The sequence below is a fragment of the Triticum dicoccoides genome, chromosome 2A (assembly GCF_002162155.2).
Source record: "Triticum dicoccoides isolate Atlit2015 ecotype Zavitan chromosome 2A, WEW_v2.0, whole genome shotgun sequence".
Taxonomy (NCBI): domain Eukaryota; kingdom Viridiplantae; phylum Streptophyta; class Magnoliopsida; order Poales; family Poaceae; genus Triticum; species Triticum dicoccoides.
Window position 1 is genome coordinate 679,292,378 of NC_041382.1, and position 16,895 is coordinate 679,309,272.

The window sequence follows — 16,895 nt, forward strand, 5'->3', positions numbered from 1 at the left end:
ACGCTACACCAGCAACCCCCACTCTAAGCTCTCAAATCTCCCTTTGCTTCATACTTAGGGTTCTTAGGGTAGTTCTAAGTGTGTTAGATTAGATTGTGGACAGTACATTCGACCGGATTCGATTCGATTCGATTCGATTCGACCGAATTCGATCAAAATTCACTGTTTTAGGGATGAACCAGAGTGCGTGTGTACTTTGTTCATCCCACATGGCTAGATTGTTCATAATGCAGTGTTAGTTTGCATTGTTTTAGTGCCACATTGTTACTTGTACTGCCAAATTGTTAGTTTGTAGTGGCACATTATTACTTTGTACTGCCACATTGTTGCTTCTTAATGTTATTACTAGTGTATATGCTACTGTTCGAGAGGGTCGATTTGGAGCCCAGGCTCAGCTGAGCCCGATATCATGCTCGTCCAAATCTGTCTCGGGATGCAAACAATTCCAACTGGCCTGTCAGAGTCGCGCGGTGGTAAGTCTAGAATACGCGGAAATACAGTAGGGAATAGTGGCGTACGGCGCTAGCGGGAGACGTGCGTTAGGCGGACGGCGGCAGCACGCCGGCTGGGCCGTGGACCAGGACGTCATTTTTCCTGTCTGGGCCTCGGATCAGATAATGGGTCCAGCGTTAGAAGCTGACGGCTTAGACGTTTGTCGGGCTGGTGGGCTCCACCGATTGAGTGGACCCCACACCCGCCCCCCTCCCCCCCCCATCCCCATCCGCCCGTGCGCGTGAGAAGAAAAAAAATGATTTCCCCCGTTGCATTTGCCTCGCTCAATCTGGAACCCTCGCGCCGCCTCCGCACAAACCAGAGCGAGTGGATCAGTGGAGAAGACAACCTCGTGCACACCGGGCTGCCCGCACTCACCGGAGATCCTTCTCATGGACGCTGCGGGCATGTAATTCTTGCTGGATGCAGTTGACAGGTTAGTATCGAATCAGATCTACGGTTTTTGCCCCATTATCTTTTCCTGGCACTTGCAAACATCTAAACGAAGGCATCCCCTTTCCATGGATATTTGCACTGCATGTCGCGTAGATTCCAAGTGAGAGAGGAATTCGCTGACAACCTAGAGCAGCCGGATCCCGTTCCAGTTCATTACCTGCTGGAGAGAGAAAGTCAGATAGGATATGTGGGTGGAGCAGATTCAGATGGTGAGTCTGCTCTGGCTGAAAAAATTGGGGGAGATGTAGATGGTGTTGCGGCAGTAGGATCTCGCCGGAAAAATGTTGTCTCACCTACGAGGTCGGCGCAGTCGACGGACAGGGTGAACCCAGAGGCACCTAGATGGACAAAACGGTATGAGACAAATATCAATTTGTTTCTAGTTTCACTAGTTGGTAGATGTTACGCATGGCGGAAAAATTCAGTTAGTTAATATAGACGAAAACTCTGCTGGGAATAGTTGGATTCCTGATATGGTGGGTGAATTTTCGGTGTGTAATTACAGACTATAAAGTACAACTTCTGAATAATGAGTAATTTTACGAATTGCAGGCTTAGTCTTGGCAGTGCGCCGCCGAACAGGGTAGCATGCCCATCCCGGATGAGTGCCCTGGAGCTTTCGATGCGCAAGTATCCTGAGCAGCCTGACAAAAGTGTTGTTCGACCAAAGCTAGGCCTTAGCTTCGACTCTTTAGGCGAGGCATATGACTTCTACAATCTATACTCGTGGGAGATAGGGTTTGGAATAAGATATGGGAGGAGCCGCCTAAATGCTGAAAGAACAAAGTGCATGCAGGAAATTGTGTGTGGCTGCTCGGTATGGCAGAAATATTAATTTCTGAACTCATATACTGTGCACTAATCAGCTGTTTCTGAATTGACAAACGTTTGTTTGATCTTGATGATATCGCAGGGAAACCAGAGGCTGAGAACAGCAGTTCATGTAGATGTGAATGCCCAGCGCTGATCAGGCTTCTTCGTGCATCAGATAACAACTGGTACATTACTGAACACCGCGAGAGCCACAACCACTTGATGTCACTAACAATGGGACAGAAGGTGCACTGGCCATCGCATAAACACATAGATGTGTACATAAAGGACTTGATAAGGCAGCTTAGGGAAAATAATGTGAATCTGGGAAAGGTCTACAGTATAATTGGAAGCTTCTTCGGCTCGGTTGAAAAGGTGCCCTTCACGAAAAGGACTCTTAGGAATATCTGTGGGAAAATTAGCCGCGAGCAGGCCGATGATGATGTGTGGAAGACATTGGAAGCGTTTGCAGACATCCGTACAAGTGACCCTGGGTTCACATATGTGGTGCTAGCAGACAAATCCAGCAAGGTGAAAAATTTGATGTGGGCTAATGGGAGCAGCCGAATGCAGTACAAGTTCTTTGGCGATGTGGTGACATCTGACACGACATACAAGACGAACCTGTACGACATGCCATTTGGTATTTTTGTTGGAGTTAACAATCATTACCAAAGTATAATATTTGCAGGGGTCTTAATGCGAGATGAGCAAGAAGATAGCTTCGAGTGGGTATTTGCTGAATTTGTACGTCTGATGGGTGGACCGGCACCACGAACCATATTGACGGGTCAGCTTCTTGTAAATGCATGGTGCATGTATTGGGAGCATGAAAATTTTATTTCTTGCCGACACTAAATGCTAGTATGTGTCATTATAAATGCAGACCAGTGCAGAGCCATGGAATTAGTGATAAGTAAGGCGTATCCAGGGACAGTACACAGGTGGTGCAAATGGCATCTCCTAAAGAAGGTGAAAGAAACATTGGGGCCACTTTACACGAAGAAGAGTGATTTCCAAGTAGAATTCCACAAGGTTGTCAACCACATGTTGACTGAAGAAGAGTTTGAAGCCGCTTGGAGCCAGCTGCTGGATAAGTACAACCTGAGGAGTCATGCATACATGACTCAGATATATGAAACTAGGAGAAAATGGGCGAAGCCTTACTTCAGGGGCGTGTTTTGTGCAAAGATGACGAGCACGCAACGGAGTGAGAGCGCAAACCACCTACTGAAAACTTATATGCCGCCAGCAAGCCCGATGCATGTTTTTGTGAGGCAGTACACGAGGTTGCAGTTTGACCGTGAAGGAGACGAGAGCTACGAAGAGAAGCGGACCATGATTGTAAGTGTTTTTACTTCCCCGGGCCTCTAATTTCTTTATTGTACAGTAACTAGTCTGAAGGATTTGATATGTGTTATTTGTTGCCAAATTATAGGGAGGTGCTGTGAGACGAACAAACCTAGCCATAGAACGTCACGCAAGCAAGATATACACCAGGAGTATGTTTGAGGAATTTGGACGCCTCCTAGTGGAAGGAACAACATACAATGTAACTGAAGTTGAAAAGCTACGGAAATACAGGACCACCCACAACAATGCAGAAAAAAGGGAGAAGTGGAGCAGAGTTGAGTATGAGGTTACAATAAATGAAGAAAAATCTATATTTACATGTGAATGTGGCCAGTTCGAGCACACAGGGATGCTATGTTGCCACACATTGAGGGTGAGCGATAATCCCGCTTTCTCAATTCATGTACAAACAGAAGTTGCAAAGAGGTGTGTAACAAATTCTGAAACTTTTGCTTATTTGCACAGGTGATGGAGATCCTGCATCTTGATGAGATACCGAAGCACCACATTGTTAAGCGATGGACAAGAGACGCAAGGGATATATTGCCAGAGCATTTGGTCCAGTACCAAAAGGACAACTCAGTGAACTTATCATTCACATGTAGGCATGCAACACTGTACTTGAGAGCCATGGAGGTCGTCCGGATGGGTGATGCAAGTGCTGCATGTTATGAGCATATGCATGCAGGGCTTGGAGCTCTCCTGGTGAGTGGGGCACCGTTGGCCGCGAGTAGGGATGGTCTGGCATTTGAGGATAGATCGGTCGAAAGAGCTGAAGCAAGGAGCAATGGGAATGTGCAGAATGCAACTGATATGGGTTTTTCACAGCAGTGTCACAGTGCTGGGCACTCTGGCAGTGTCAATGGCCTCCACGGCCTCGAAGCCCAGAGAAGCAAAGAGGCGCAGGTAGGCCGACGAACAGCAGAGACAAAGCCCCATACGAAGGTTTAAGCAAACGAAACAGGTTTTGCAGTATTTGTCGGCGTGAAGGGCACAAAAGGACGACATGTCCGGAGAGGGGGGACGCACCGAAGAAGCCGAGGAAGCCAGCAAAATGCAAGAACTGTGGAATAGAACGTCATCGACGAAACATGTGCAAGTGGCCACTCGGATTAGCAGAGCAGTGACACTCCCAATATGAAGCAGGGGAATCCCCGCTGTGGTATGAAACATCATTTCTACAGGGTTTTGAGCCAGGCTTGGGGTTGGGTTGGGGGCTCTGGTGCATTTGTTTGAAATGATGTAATCTGAGGGCCTGAGAAACCATGTAAAATGAAAACCTGTGGTCAAATTAGTTCAGTGCGTGGGCACGCTGATAAACAGATGTACGAAACATGCACTCTGGTTTTCCCACTTTACAGTATCTTGTTTGTATTTGAAAATTGGTCCTTGTTTTTTGCACTTACAAATATGTTGTTCGTGTGTGAAAATTGGCTAGTTCTATGTGGGAAGAAACCGTGATTTAATCATAAGACTGAATCTCTTTGTTCACAAATGGATGCTTGCTGATTTTTGGCAGCATGGATGAACCTGCGATGCGCTAGGACACACGTCCTCCATGCAACAAAGAAAGGCACATGGAGGTAGGGGTTGTGTGCGCCATTCTCGTTTCAAATCCCTGTGAACAACAGGAAAGTGAATTAATGTGTAATGTGCTACGGCTGTCAACAAGTGCAATATAAAGATATGGTAGGCAGGCCGCCAAGCGTGCGACCCCTCTCCCCACACTCCCTTTGTTCAAAAAAGTTTGAAAAAGCAGGTCAGGCACGAATGGCGCGTTCGTCTCTTCGCTCTGGGATGAGCGGCACAACTTGCAGCGCTGCAAAGCTTGGCGAGATCTGCACTTCCGGCCAGTAGGTTTGTGTTGACTGCCAACGCTCGCAACCCATTAGTTCCTTGCATCAATTTGTTGATAAGATTTGAACGATTTCACGATCACTGAAAACCCAAAATGCTACTAGCAGTCATCTGTCGCCGCAAGTGTGGGATCAGTGTGTAGCGCGTGGAGTACGATGCAAAATCCGGCGATGGCTGAAGGCGGAGGCATTGAGGTCAGTCTCGGAGTTCTTTTACCTATTAGTGTGAATCTTGGTTCCATATCTAACAGCTCGCCCGAACTTTCATCTTCCATTCTCTTCAGGGCGAGGTGATCCAGGAAGGTTTTGGCCGCCTCGGAAGTCTGAAGCGGGACATAGACGACAAGCCGTATGAAGAAGAAGGTAAGGAGGGGTATGGAGATTACGATCCAGCTATTTCTGCTGCACAGGAGGGCAACTCCAGCGGATCTGTTGTGGACAAGAAGGCTGGTGTGATGGAGTCGGGGGCGGAAAGTGGCGCAGATGATGGTGAGGGGGATGAAGAAGAAGTGGTGAGCAGGCCATCGAAACGCCAACGAACCGAATATTAGTTCAGTAAGATGAAATCCGTGTCCGATGTATATGATGCTAGATGATCTGTATGAACCCTTCTCGTTCATCAGATTGTTATGAGAGCTCGGTAGTGAACGAACGGATTTGCATGCAGAATTGGATCTGTTGTTCCGTGTCAATCATGCAAAAACATTTGTTTAGAGGTTAGTGAATCTTAAGCCGTTTATTAGAAGTAATGTGTGTGTCATTTCCCTGCTCTACCATTAGACAGAACTGATTATCATTGAGTACTACATTATAATATTAAACGTTGGAGATTAGGGCATGAGTGTGCTGACGGTGGGGGCGCATGCGTACATTAAAAATGGGTAGGTGGGCTGGTGGGTGTTCTCATGCATGCCGCGGCAAGATGGAGACGCGTGGCGGGGTGCTGAGTATTATTCCTTCATGTGGGCACACCACAGATTGTACATCATCACTGTTCCGACCAAGAGAAAGTGATCCGGTTTTGCTGTACGGTACGGCTAGTTGGTGTTTCTGCTTGTGGTCACGACGAATTTATATGCCCCCTGAAGAAAACGACTTCTCTGTGCGTGAGGGATCATATGGGCCGCGTCAATATTTCGCAGAAAAACAAAAAAAAAGTGGACAGCTGCTCTCAGTGACATGGTATACCTGGGAGACGACACACTTTGATCGAGTGGCACATTGAGTCGCGAGTACTTCAGTTGCGTTCACAAAAAAATAGTGTGAGCAAGAGATACCGCGTGGCGGATGATTTGGTCGGCAATAATACACCGGCCCCTAGATCTCCAATTTAGGAGGAGAAATAATTTGCTCTGTATGCGCGGTCAAGTGGGCGATAAAGTTGACAAGACAACTCAGTAGGACACAGTGCGGGAGGGACAGCTCGGTGCCTCTTTTAGCAAAAAAAATGCGTCCCTCCCCGAGGGGGGTGTAGTACTTCTTCTCCACCCGTGCAGTACCTCATCACACTTCATCCTCATTCACTATTCTCCTTTCTCCCTCTCCCCCACCACACACCGCACAGTATACTGCTCACTACGGCCCATAGGTGCAGAAGGTGGAAGACGCCGGCTACTGCTCCGGAGACGGATTCGGCATTGGAGAAGGTGAGCTTCCCTGATTCGAGAAGAGAAGCATGCCCTAGCCTACTCGCTTGTCTGCTTTTTCCCGTTTTGTAAAGCTTTGTTGTGGTTGGTGACTTTTCCTTTGTTGCTTCCCATGATTGGTGTCTGTAGGTCTGTCGTCATGGAGCCACCGGATCCATCAAAGAAAAGGAATCTGCCATGTGAGGAGGGCGGCAAGCAGGGGAACACCAAAAAGCCGAGGTGTGTCCGTCGTGGGGGAGAAAGTACGGATGGAGATGCAGCTCAGCTGGTTTGCGGTGGTGCTAGCAACCAAAACACCGATGTCGACAGATCCAATGCCTCGGTAAGCACATGCGCTAAAATAAATAAATGAGCCCTAGTTTGGACTTTGGACTGGCTGAGTCTTTTGATACTGTTCTGTGCTATCATTGGTGGGCGCAAAAAATCCTAACTCAGGCATTCGGGTGACTAAAAAATCGCAGGTTGGTGAGGAGGAGGGAGGAGAAGCACGGCCTCGTAGTGGTCAAAAAAGGAAACGGGTGTTGGTGGACCAGAACAGCTGCATGGGGGCAAGGGGGCGTAGATCTAGTAGGACACTAGTTCTTGTTAATAGATCTGCGCTCTCGCAGATTGAAAATCTACCGATCGTTCCACACAGTTTCCCATCAGAGTCGACCCTCCTCTGTGGTAGGGTAGTTAAATGTACTTGGAGTTGTCATCAGATCCTCAAGCTTGGGATGCTGTACTATCTGCTAGTTCATAGGACTGGGATGGCTAGTCTGTTGACCGCTGCATGGGATGGAGAGGCTGATAGGAGGTTCTACGCTTGGCTGCTGAGTAGGTTTAGGTGACAAGACATGAGATTCACCTTTCCTGATGGGCAGTTTAGATTTTTTACCCCGGGTTCCATAGTCTGGACTCTGGGACTTAGAAATTCTGGGTGCCGTGTGAGTATGCTTAAGCTGTCGCCCAAGATAAGGAAAGAGTACGGTGAAACTATTAGGTGTACCATAGGAATAGAGTCCAGGAGGCATGCCAGGGATGGAGGGTTAAGCATTCGTGCTGTTAATGAAGCTATTACTATGATGAAGTCGTTAAATCTTGACAGCAGGCAGACCAGGGCCTTTGAGATGGCATTTTCCCTGCTGGCTGCTGGTACATATGTCGGCCCTAAGCAATCGTACACTTCAATACCATGGGAAATGTTGGCATGTGTCCTTGATGAGAATGGCACTGGTGAGTACGACCTAGCAGAGTGGGTGTTTCTAATTATCAGAGCAGCTGCTAAGAAACTTCAGGAAGATTTGGATGCTGGCGTCAGGTCGCTCATAGTTGGAGGCTGCCACTTGGCTCTTATTGTGAGTACACCGTACACATTTGTGTTAGAACTCGATACAAACACAGAAAAGAAAATATTAGTAACCCAGAAAGTTGGGAAAAAAACTATTATGCTAACTGTTCGAGTAAATGTGATGCAGCCATGGTTCTTCAACTGGATCGACTTTGGACATCACAGTGTTGAACCCCATACACTCCCGCGCATCAGTGTTTACACAACCCAGATATGTAGGAGGTTGAACTACCTGACAAGGGAGTATCCAAATATATTCAGAGTAAGTTGATCATCTTCCCAATTCCCATTGATCATCCATATGACTCTTGAGTTTTGCCATCATTCCTACACCCCGTATAGTCATAAAACTGATGTCCCTTATGATCGGGCGATATGTTTTGCAGACAAGGCCATCAGATTATTTCATTACGTTGGACGAGATATGGCATGATGTAGTTGGTGGGCCTGGAGGCATCCTACATCCAGCAGGTAATTATGGAAAAAGCATCATACATGTAGCAAGTGTGCAGTAAAGTTAAAAAATGTTACTTTGGTAAGACAGTACAATGTGCTAACCAATGTAGTTGAAATGTTTGGTGTGCCAAAAGCAGCGCAAATGGAAGCACTCACAGCTGCTCAGGGCCTGCTGGCAGCTAGTGCATGCCACTTCTCCTATGGGAGAAGGTAGCGATGAGGGGCACAATGATAAAGAACAAAACACCCTAGTGCACCGGGCGGCTAAAAAAGGAAAAGGCATCATGGATGAAATACCAGATTCGTCTGGCAGTGATAGCGAAGATGAACCAGTAGATCCAAGTGTACGCCTTGCACAGGTTCTGGACAGGGCTGAGAGAAGAGGTTTCTAGTCTGAACATTTGGTTTGTAGACATAAATCCCACATCTATGTTGTTAAAAACTGAATTCCATTATTTAATAAAATACAGGGCGGCCAATTGAAGCACCCGCAGCCCCTGCGAGGATTAGGATTTCGACTGATGTTGTCGTTCCACATGTGACAGGCATGTGTCGTATGACATTTGCATTTTCATTTGCGCCATCCAATTCTGGGGGGTGGATCTAGTGTTTAAACGAATTCACGGGTGATGTAGTGCGTGCATCTAACGTTAAACAACTTTTGCAGGGCCACGCAGCTTCAACAGGCTTAGGAGAAGACTCATACTTAAAGGCAATGACGAGGGGGGCACTGGGACAAGCAACCCCTTCGCACGACTACGAACAGCAGGAAGGGCGACGTGGATGCGCAGCAAAGGTGAACATTTGAGAGCAGAACTTGATGAAATTGAGGCACAAGCAAGAGCTGACCTGGAGTGTAAGTTGGAAAAAAATCTTAAAGTATTAGGTAACTTCCGTACATTTGCCGAACAACTGACGTCCGGACTGGGAACTCGTTTGTGATGCAGATGGTAGGGATCATGGGATATTGAGGAACAGGAATGCACCAGCTCTTGGAGCTGGCATTGCGGGCTCGGATGACAACGAGAGAGAGGAGCGTGTTCGCAGCTTAGCAGCGGCTGCCCTTGCTGTGGTAGAACAAGCCATGCAAAATCCTGAACTGTTTGGAGGTACACATCGTCTAACAGAATAACTCGCTGGGACAATTTCTCGTGTGCAAACTACTGATGAGCAAATTTATACGGCGTGCAGACATATTCGACCAGGCACCTGCGATGATAGCAAAACTAAGAGTTGAGAACTCCAGTGGAGGTATTTATGTGAACACCTAAGTGAATGAAATGCTGCTATATTGCAGCATGGTTGTTGTGTTGTCAAAACTAAGAAGTTGCGCCATGGTCTAAAAAATATTATGTTTTTTAAAACTACAGCTCCAGCGCCTCTGGAAGTGGAAAATGGACCTGGTGCAGCTCATGGAAATTCTGGTAAGGGCGTCAACGGGGGTGGGCTAGAGAATGATATCCAAGATGCAGCACTAGACGGACAAACTCAGCAACTTGGTGATGGTTCAGGTGGTAGTGATGACTGGAGTACATCATCTGAAGATGTTTCGAGCTATAGCAGTGAACGAAGCGTTGCTACAGCGTCCAGTGTATCTGGTACCCAAATCCTCAGTGACAATGTATTTGCAGGGAACCTCGATTCTCTGTATAGAGAGGAAGGTAAATATTCTGTGATTGGTAACATTTGTTTTAATTTCTGATTTGGTAGGCGATTTGTTTCAACAAACCAGATAAACTCACTAATGTGGTCACATCTAACATAGTTCTTATGTTCAGTTATAGGGGATGAATTTCTGGACGTGGCCTCAAAAGTGTCGGTTGACTACAACGGAGAAGATGATGACGAAATAGGTGTGAGATCAATTTTTATATGCCCCCAGTTAGTTAGATGGGTACAAACTAAATTCTGATTTTTTCTTGGTTGCACTGAATGTTTGTTCCCAGGCTTGGATGCTGATTTCTTAAAAGTGGCTACACAAGTGCCAACGGATTACACAAATGAGCAAACTACAGGAACTGTGGGGAAAAGTTTAGTTGACATGGATAACATTAATGCTTTACTTTCCACAATAAACACATGCATTCGTTGGATTGCATGGATACGAGGTGTGTCTTAGATAACTGGAACATATGAAGAACGTCAAATACCACATTGGAAAAATATAACTAGTCTCTAACCTAATTTATTTGTTTGTTGTCTGGCCAAAGCGATGATGGTCGTGCGGAGCGGGCGTCCAGGAGACGATGATGACGAGGACCCACCTTGCAACGGTCCCATCTTGTTGGGCTGGCATGGTGAAGAACAAGTGGAGACAGGGGGATCTGCCAGAGAAGAGGCTCTATTACGTAGACAACAGCAGTCCCGACCTCGGGCCCTGGATGTGCAGAGAAACTGCCGACCTGGTCCGTCCTTCCGCCGCGACAACGAAGGTACTTGCTAGAAGCAGATTGGTGCTGATTTGTTTGGAGTAAAATATTCTATCCTCTGTTTATGTTCCAGCACTCATAAAATCTGATATTGGTTGCAGATGGTGGGGACGGTCAAGCTCCAACCAGGCCGATAACACCCGTTTCAGGGACATCACCGACTATATTCCTGCAAGCAGTTATAAATTACCTGAAAAAATGCGGTATCAAACACACGGTAACCAACAATGGGAGAAGCCAAGCTGTGGCTAATGAAGGGTGCAAAGCAAACAACAATGGTATATGCAAGAGGGATTGGGGTGAAAAGTATCCACCATCAATTGGATTAATCCATAAAGAACCGCCTCATTGTGCAGTTTCGAGGTTCATTACAAACATGCTTGCTTGCGATGATACTGTTTTAAAAAGTGAGTACATTGGACCTGGTACAAACAATGTGAAAACTCCATATATAAATGAGAATTTAACTAGGTTCGGGTGGAACAAAACTGCACAACTAACTGTTGTTTCTTGCAGGAAATGGGTCAATCATTACAAACTGATATTGGCAGTTGCGTCTGGTCAGGACATAAAGGATGAGCTTATTCCTGCTGCGGATTTATCATCAAGTGTGATGAGGTGCATCCAGAGAGCATTACAACAGAAAGACGATGCTATGTACTGCGGATGGCTAGATAGGTTCAGGGGGATTTTTGATCCAAAATTTGTTGTGAGTGCCCCACTATGCTAAGCTCAAGATCTAAAGTTATGACATTCTCCTGTAATGCCTTGCTTACGTAATTTCATCATTTGACCGTTTGCATCACAGGAGGAAGTCTGCCGAGACGATGGTGAAACTGACTAGGACTACATCGACACAATGATGAACTCGGAATCGATTGGATAGAAGATAGAATGGTTGAAGAAGGTAAGTGATGCAAACCGAAAAAATTAAGCAAATTCTCCAAGAAAAAAAACCCCATGTAACTAACTTTGAAGAACTGTGGTTGCATTTTGACAAAATTAAACTTTCAGTTCTGGTTCCCCGTGGATTTTATGGACTGCTGGTCAATGTATCTTATGGATAAGGACACAAAGGTGATGATGGTGCTTGACCCAACCGAGACAGATGAGATGGACGAGATGCAGATGAAACATGAGGACCACGCTAAGAAGTTCCAGCTTAGGTTCTGCTCTCTGATGAACAACTACTTCGGCAATGGGATTGTTGATCCCAATGGATGGAAAATTGTACATCCGCTGGTGGTGCAACATGAGCCGTGCAGCAGGTTAGGTCGTCTGAACTACAAGAACTTTCTAAAATATGGATGTTTGGCTATTAGCGCTGAAAGGATCTTATGAATTTCTGCTTGGTTTCAGGGAGGACAGTGGAATTTACATAACACACTACTTCACCAACTTCACTGGGTTGTACCTCCGATCTACGCTGAACCAGGTTTGTTTGCATAGGTCCTGTTTGTTGCTCAGTTACAAAAAAGTTCGAACTGATGCTATGGTCCCCCTTGATTTGGTGTCCCAACTGATATTTTTGCGAAAGCAGGAACATATTGACCAGAAGCGCAAGAAGCTGGCATACGAAATAGTGAGCATGAAAGGTAACAAAGGGGACATACCAGATTTCCTCTTTGACGTGATCATCGATTAACGAAGTTGCCTTCGGCTGTGCAAGACCTTTTGGTACTCGTGTTGTGCTCCTACGACTGTTCCGACAGTAGGGTAGCATGACGTTTTGGTTGACGTATGACGCGGTAGCGAAGACTGCCTGCAGAAAGGGGATTACTGTAATATCAGATCTTCTCAAGAGATAGACCTATAGTAGTAGACCCTGGTTATTATATCGTATAATTTGAGACTATCTGAATTTGATGGTCAGACCATGCAGCATGTACTTTGTGGAAAATGCTATGCATTAGTTTCTAAATGCCATGGACCAACTAAGTAGGTAGTACTACGTTTGTTTTGGGATGAGAAGGGATGACTACTGATGAATGGGAAATGAAGAAGAAACTTGGTGACCAAAAAATGAGGGAACAAAATGAATGGGGGTGTGAGGCTATAAGGGAAAAAATGTGTGTTAAACATAGGAGAAAGACACTATGGAATATAAAAAAATGGACACCCTTTGTATGTAAGGTTAGCCATTGCATATATGTGTAATTTGTGAGCAACAGAAAAGAAAAAAGTGAAAAGAATTACTAAGGATGAAAAAATGGTAGAACTAACTTCATGAACGTTTAGGAAAACCAGTAATTTGGAGGCAGAAAAAAGCAATGATATAAAAAAAGGCCCAACGGAAAAACATCAAATGATATTTGTTCATAGTTGATAGGTGATGCGCCTTAAATTTAGAGGTTCCAAAATGTTTTGGGCATATAAAAGTACACGGCTAATTTAAAAATAAAGCCCTCGCACACAGCTCCGGGTTCTTCACAAGTAGTCGTACTAGGATAAAACATTTGATGGATACATGACAGAAATGAAAAATGGTGGCCAGTGGTGTCTGCCAAAGACATGAAACGAAATTCAGTCTCACAGGCAATCACTTATCCTCTAGGTGGCCTACTTTTTTCCATTTAAATGGACTAGATGGAATCAAGCCATGAGTCGTTGGGTGCTAGTACCGTCCAAAATGCATCATGCACCAACTTCGACGAGTTCCCCCGTAGTTTGAGGCACTCATGCAGTGCTTGCCTTTTGGTTTTGTCGGCATTGTACTGCATGGTGGATGACGAAGTTAGGGACAGGTGAAAAAATATGGGAATAAAAAAGGAGGAACTCACGGGGATGAGTTGTTTATAGAAGATTGATGAAGTTATATTCACCTTCGTGAGCGGAATCTTCAACTTAGAGCCATCATAGTGCCTGATGGCATGAAGCACGCAACCCCCGGTTTCGTCTCTTTTTATTTTTCATGCACATGAAGATGAAAAAAAGTGCGAGAGAATTAGTTCACTTGCGGAAATCCAAGGTGGTAAACTTAAGTTTGAATTGATTTCTGTGCAATTCGGCATTTTAGTATCATACCTGGTAAATGATTCTTCCGCAACAACCGGATACTTGGTCACCCACTGACTACCTTGGGTAGGCCATCCAACATAATACTCATTGAGACACTCAAATAAAGCATGATGCAGCTTCCAGACAATCATCTCAAGCTTGCCTTTTTTTGCTTCACTTGGACCATCACCTCTGATTAGGGGGTCAAGGACATGGAGTTTCCTGGACATCATGTCCCACATAAGAACTATCCAACCTTCCTCGAGTGGAACTGGTAAAAAGAACTGCAGATGGGAAGAAGTCGAACCAAAAATAACATAAATTAGAGAAAGGTAAATGTACCCGGCCAAAAAAATAACATAAGCACATTAACATGAGAAAACAGTGGCAAAGTGTGAGAGAGCACACCATCTGAGATGATGTTATGTCGTATGGTATATCCTTCCCAGCGAGCTGCTCCTGGATTGATGTGTTGGTGACATACTCATGGTCCGCTAGCACAAGCGTCTTCATACATATATATGGGAGAAAACACAAAGGGTAGCAGAGTAAACAAAAGAAATGATGCATGTGTTTCAAAGAAGTCCAAACAGAGAAATTCATTAACTGTTATTACCACGAATTCAGGCTCCATGTTGTGCCTCCATTTCATGTATGGGCACTCTATATTGGATTCCTGGTCGGATTGAGTGTACCTTCTTATGATGATCGACACGAGTTCATGGTCAAGCGCTCGGCCCTCGAGTAGCTGCTGCCTCATAGCCATCCCATAGATACGAATTAGCCTTGGATTGTCATGTACAATGTAGTAGCTACATGGAAAAATAACAAAGTGGTTAAGCCATGACAGGAGCGGGGCTAAAAAACTAGGGACATGCTATTGTCCATTTAGTAATAAGAAGTGGCTCGTGTACATAAAAAAATAGCAACGAACTTGTTCAGCTCCTTGACAGACAGATTTGTGAAGTGTGCGGCAATATGGTCGGTCGTCGGTGGATGAGGAGGTGGTGGGACAACTCCCTTTGTCCATGGGTCAATTGCAAACCCATGCTAGAATATATACTTCCGTTTTTGAGGGGTGTTTCGACATTGACCAAAGACATTGACATTTGGGTTATTTGACAGGTCAGCATACTTTTGAGCAACTGATACTATAGTTGACTTGAAATAAGTAAGAATGTTGCAAGATGCCCCTGAGTTTGATTTCTTGGTACTAGATGTAGAGTCCTCGGCGCATAAGGCACGCTTCCGAGAAGCCCCTCCTAGCGGTGCCGTTGATGTACCTAACCAAGGATGGAAAACATTGTGTGTTACCATTTGTTTTCTGTGTAAGGTGAACAAAAAATAAATTTCAGAAAACGTGAGCTGAAAAGAAGCTTGTTGGACGAACTAACCTTCACAGTCAGATAAGTCAAGCCTTTGCCCTTTTATTTTCTGAGCAGCAGGTGTGGTGAATCGCACTGCCTTTGAATTCGTAGGAACTGCACAATTCAAGCGTGATAGGTAGGTCGTGCCATTTATGTGATTTTCATGTCTGGTTTATTTTGTTTGAGGAGAGAAGATGAAAGCGATAGTTCTACTACCTGACGCAGGACAATCTGTAAAACCACGTGCAGCACAACATACACACCGCCTAGTAGCCGAGGTGATGACTTGATCTGAAAATTTGTACATGTCCATTTGCAAAGCTGCACGAGCCTGAGACAACGCATGCTATATGGAGTTGCCAGCCTGTGTCAACTGCATTATCATCCTTGAATTCTGATGTTTTAGCATCATCGTTAACTCATCGGCTACCTGGCATCCATGCGGGGGAGGACAAAAAAAATGTTAGCATCTGATATGCAAGCAGAATGAACAATAAAATGGGTCATAAGAAAGAGAAAAAAAGACTTCACATACGAGATGCGGGTACTTCTCCCGTAAGTAGTGTGCAAATTCTAGTGGCCCAGGTGCAGCCTTGTTGGAGTGTGCGGCGCTGTCGTTGCATGCATGACTTGTATAGACATGAACAGGAGTTGTGGTGTTAACCATGGACACTGCAACCGGTGTCTTTGCACACCTATGCACCCTCTTGCTGGTTGATGATGACGGGGCATTCACTTGTACCTTAGAACGCATGTAACACACCGTTGACGCGTCTCTTAGCTGTCACACGAGAACGCAATGGAAACGCCCCAGAAAAATGAGGAAACATGTCAAAACAACCCAGGTTAGATAGAGGACGCTCAGAGACAGCATGATTTTATAAAAGATATGACAGTAAATCTACATAGAAATTACATTGGCATGTGAATACGACGTAGCTCCCTTGACGGGGTCAAGAGCCATGGTGAGCATTTTACGGAGTGAATCAGGGTCGAAATCGGCGATCCTTGGAAGCACATTATGCGGTTTATTGAAAATGCCAAGGTCAACGTTGTCAAGCACAAAAATCTGCGAAAATGATGAATTGGAAAACAACTCATTATATGGTAGCACTTAATTTATCTAAAGAGTCTGGCCTAAAATAGTTTTACCTGGAAGAATAAGTGACAACCAGTGAGATTAGTCGAAAGGCTGTTAGCCATCGTGTCCGTCTTCAGCTTTCTAACAGCACGAAGAAGATGCTGAAGGAGAAACTCACACCAATTGAACTAATCTATAGCTTCAATGTTCGCAATCGCCCCCCAATAATCAATAGTCGTGTAGTTGTGCTTCGTGGTTGGCACAAGGACATGTCCCATCACAAAAATGACAAACGCAATCTAGAAGCAATCCTTTTCCAGCTTACTGGAGTTGTCGTTGATGTCGCGCAACAAGAAATCTTCAGCTGCCCGCAGGCTATGAACCCCAGTCTTGTTCATCTGAAGTGTTGTCTTTATAAAATCGACAGCTTCTGGATTGATATTGGCATCCCTGCCTTTGACATTTCGATGGCCGCATGGGATGCCAAACACCTTGTAAACATCCTCCGGCCAGAACTTGAGCACCTTGTTCTCTCTAAGTTTAATCTCCCTACGGCTGACGCTAACCCTGCTCATTATCCAAGAGCTACATTTGAGGCTAAGCTTCTGCAAATCTGGCA

General features: G+C 45.3%; 2 protein-coding genes across 4 annotated transcripts; one reads left to right on the top strand and one right to left on the bottom strand.

Annotated features, from left to right (window-relative positions):
- Positions 1-778: 778 nt before the first annotated feature.
- On the top strand, positions 779-4,494 carry LOC119356190 (protein FAR1-RELATED SEQUENCE 5-like). Of its 3 annotated transcripts, XM_037623119.1 has the most exons (7): positions 779-928; positions 1,042-1,302; positions 1,501-1,765; positions 1,862-2,551; positions 2,648-3,105; positions 3,200-3,487; positions 3,580-4,494. In XM_037623119.1, the coding sequence occupies exons 4-7, from the start codon at positions 1,984-1,986 to the stop codon at positions 4,063-4,065; spliced, it is 1,800 nt and encodes a 599-aa protein (XP_037479016.1). In that variant the 5' UTR covers positions 779-928; positions 1,042-1,302; positions 1,501-1,765; positions 1,862-1,983; the 3' UTR covers positions 4,066-4,494. The 3 variants fall into 3 exon arrangements, with proteins under 3 accessions (XP_037479016.1, XP_037479017.1, XP_037479015.1); XM_037623120.1 differs by lacking the exon at positions 1,042-1,302; XM_037623118.1 differs by lacking the exons at positions 1,042-1,302; positions 1,501-1,765.
- Positions 4,495-10,451: 5,957 nt separating this feature from the next.
- On the bottom strand, positions 10,452-16,246 carry LOC119351848. Its single transcript, XM_037618639.1, has 12 exons — positions 16,112-16,246; positions 15,731-15,976; positions 15,412-15,625; positions 15,223-15,309; positions 14,763-15,111; positions 14,445-14,640; positions 14,237-14,335; positions 13,856-14,112; positions 13,654-13,729; positions 13,453-13,545; positions 12,445-12,593; positions 10,452-11,021 (listed from the first exon to the last, which is right to left on the bottom strand). The coding sequence occupies exons 6-12, from the start codon at positions 14,592-14,594 to the stop codon at positions 11,018-11,020; spliced, it is 828 nt and encodes a 275-aa protein (XP_037474536.1). The 5' UTR covers positions 14,595-14,640; positions 14,763-15,111; positions 15,223-15,309; positions 15,412-15,625; positions 15,731-15,976; positions 16,112-16,246; the 3' UTR covers positions 10,452-11,017.
- Positions 16,247-16,895: the final 649 nt, after the last annotated feature.

Coding starts and splice junctions, on each gene's coding strand:
- LOC119351848 (XM_037618639.1), bottom strand. CDS start 14,594: ATGGCTATGAGGCAGCAGCTACTCGAGGGCCGAGCGCTTGACCATGAA. Junction 13,730..13,855: donor GCGGAAGAATCATTTACCAG/GTATGATACTAA, acceptor AAAAATAAAAAG/AGACGAAACCGGGGGTTGCG. Junction 13,546..13,653: donor TGAAGATTCCGCTCACGAAG/GTGAATATAACT, acceptor TCCACCATGCAG/TACAATGCCGACAAAACCAA.
- LOC119356190 (XM_037623118.1), top strand. Junction 2,552..2,647: donor ACCACGAACCATATTGACGG/GTCAGCTTCTTG, acceptor TTATAAATGCAG/ACCAGTGCAGAGCCATGGAA. Junction 3,106..3,199: donor AAGAGAAGCGGACCATGATT/GTAAGTGTTTTT, acceptor GCCAAATTATAG/GGAGGTGCTGTGAGACGAAC.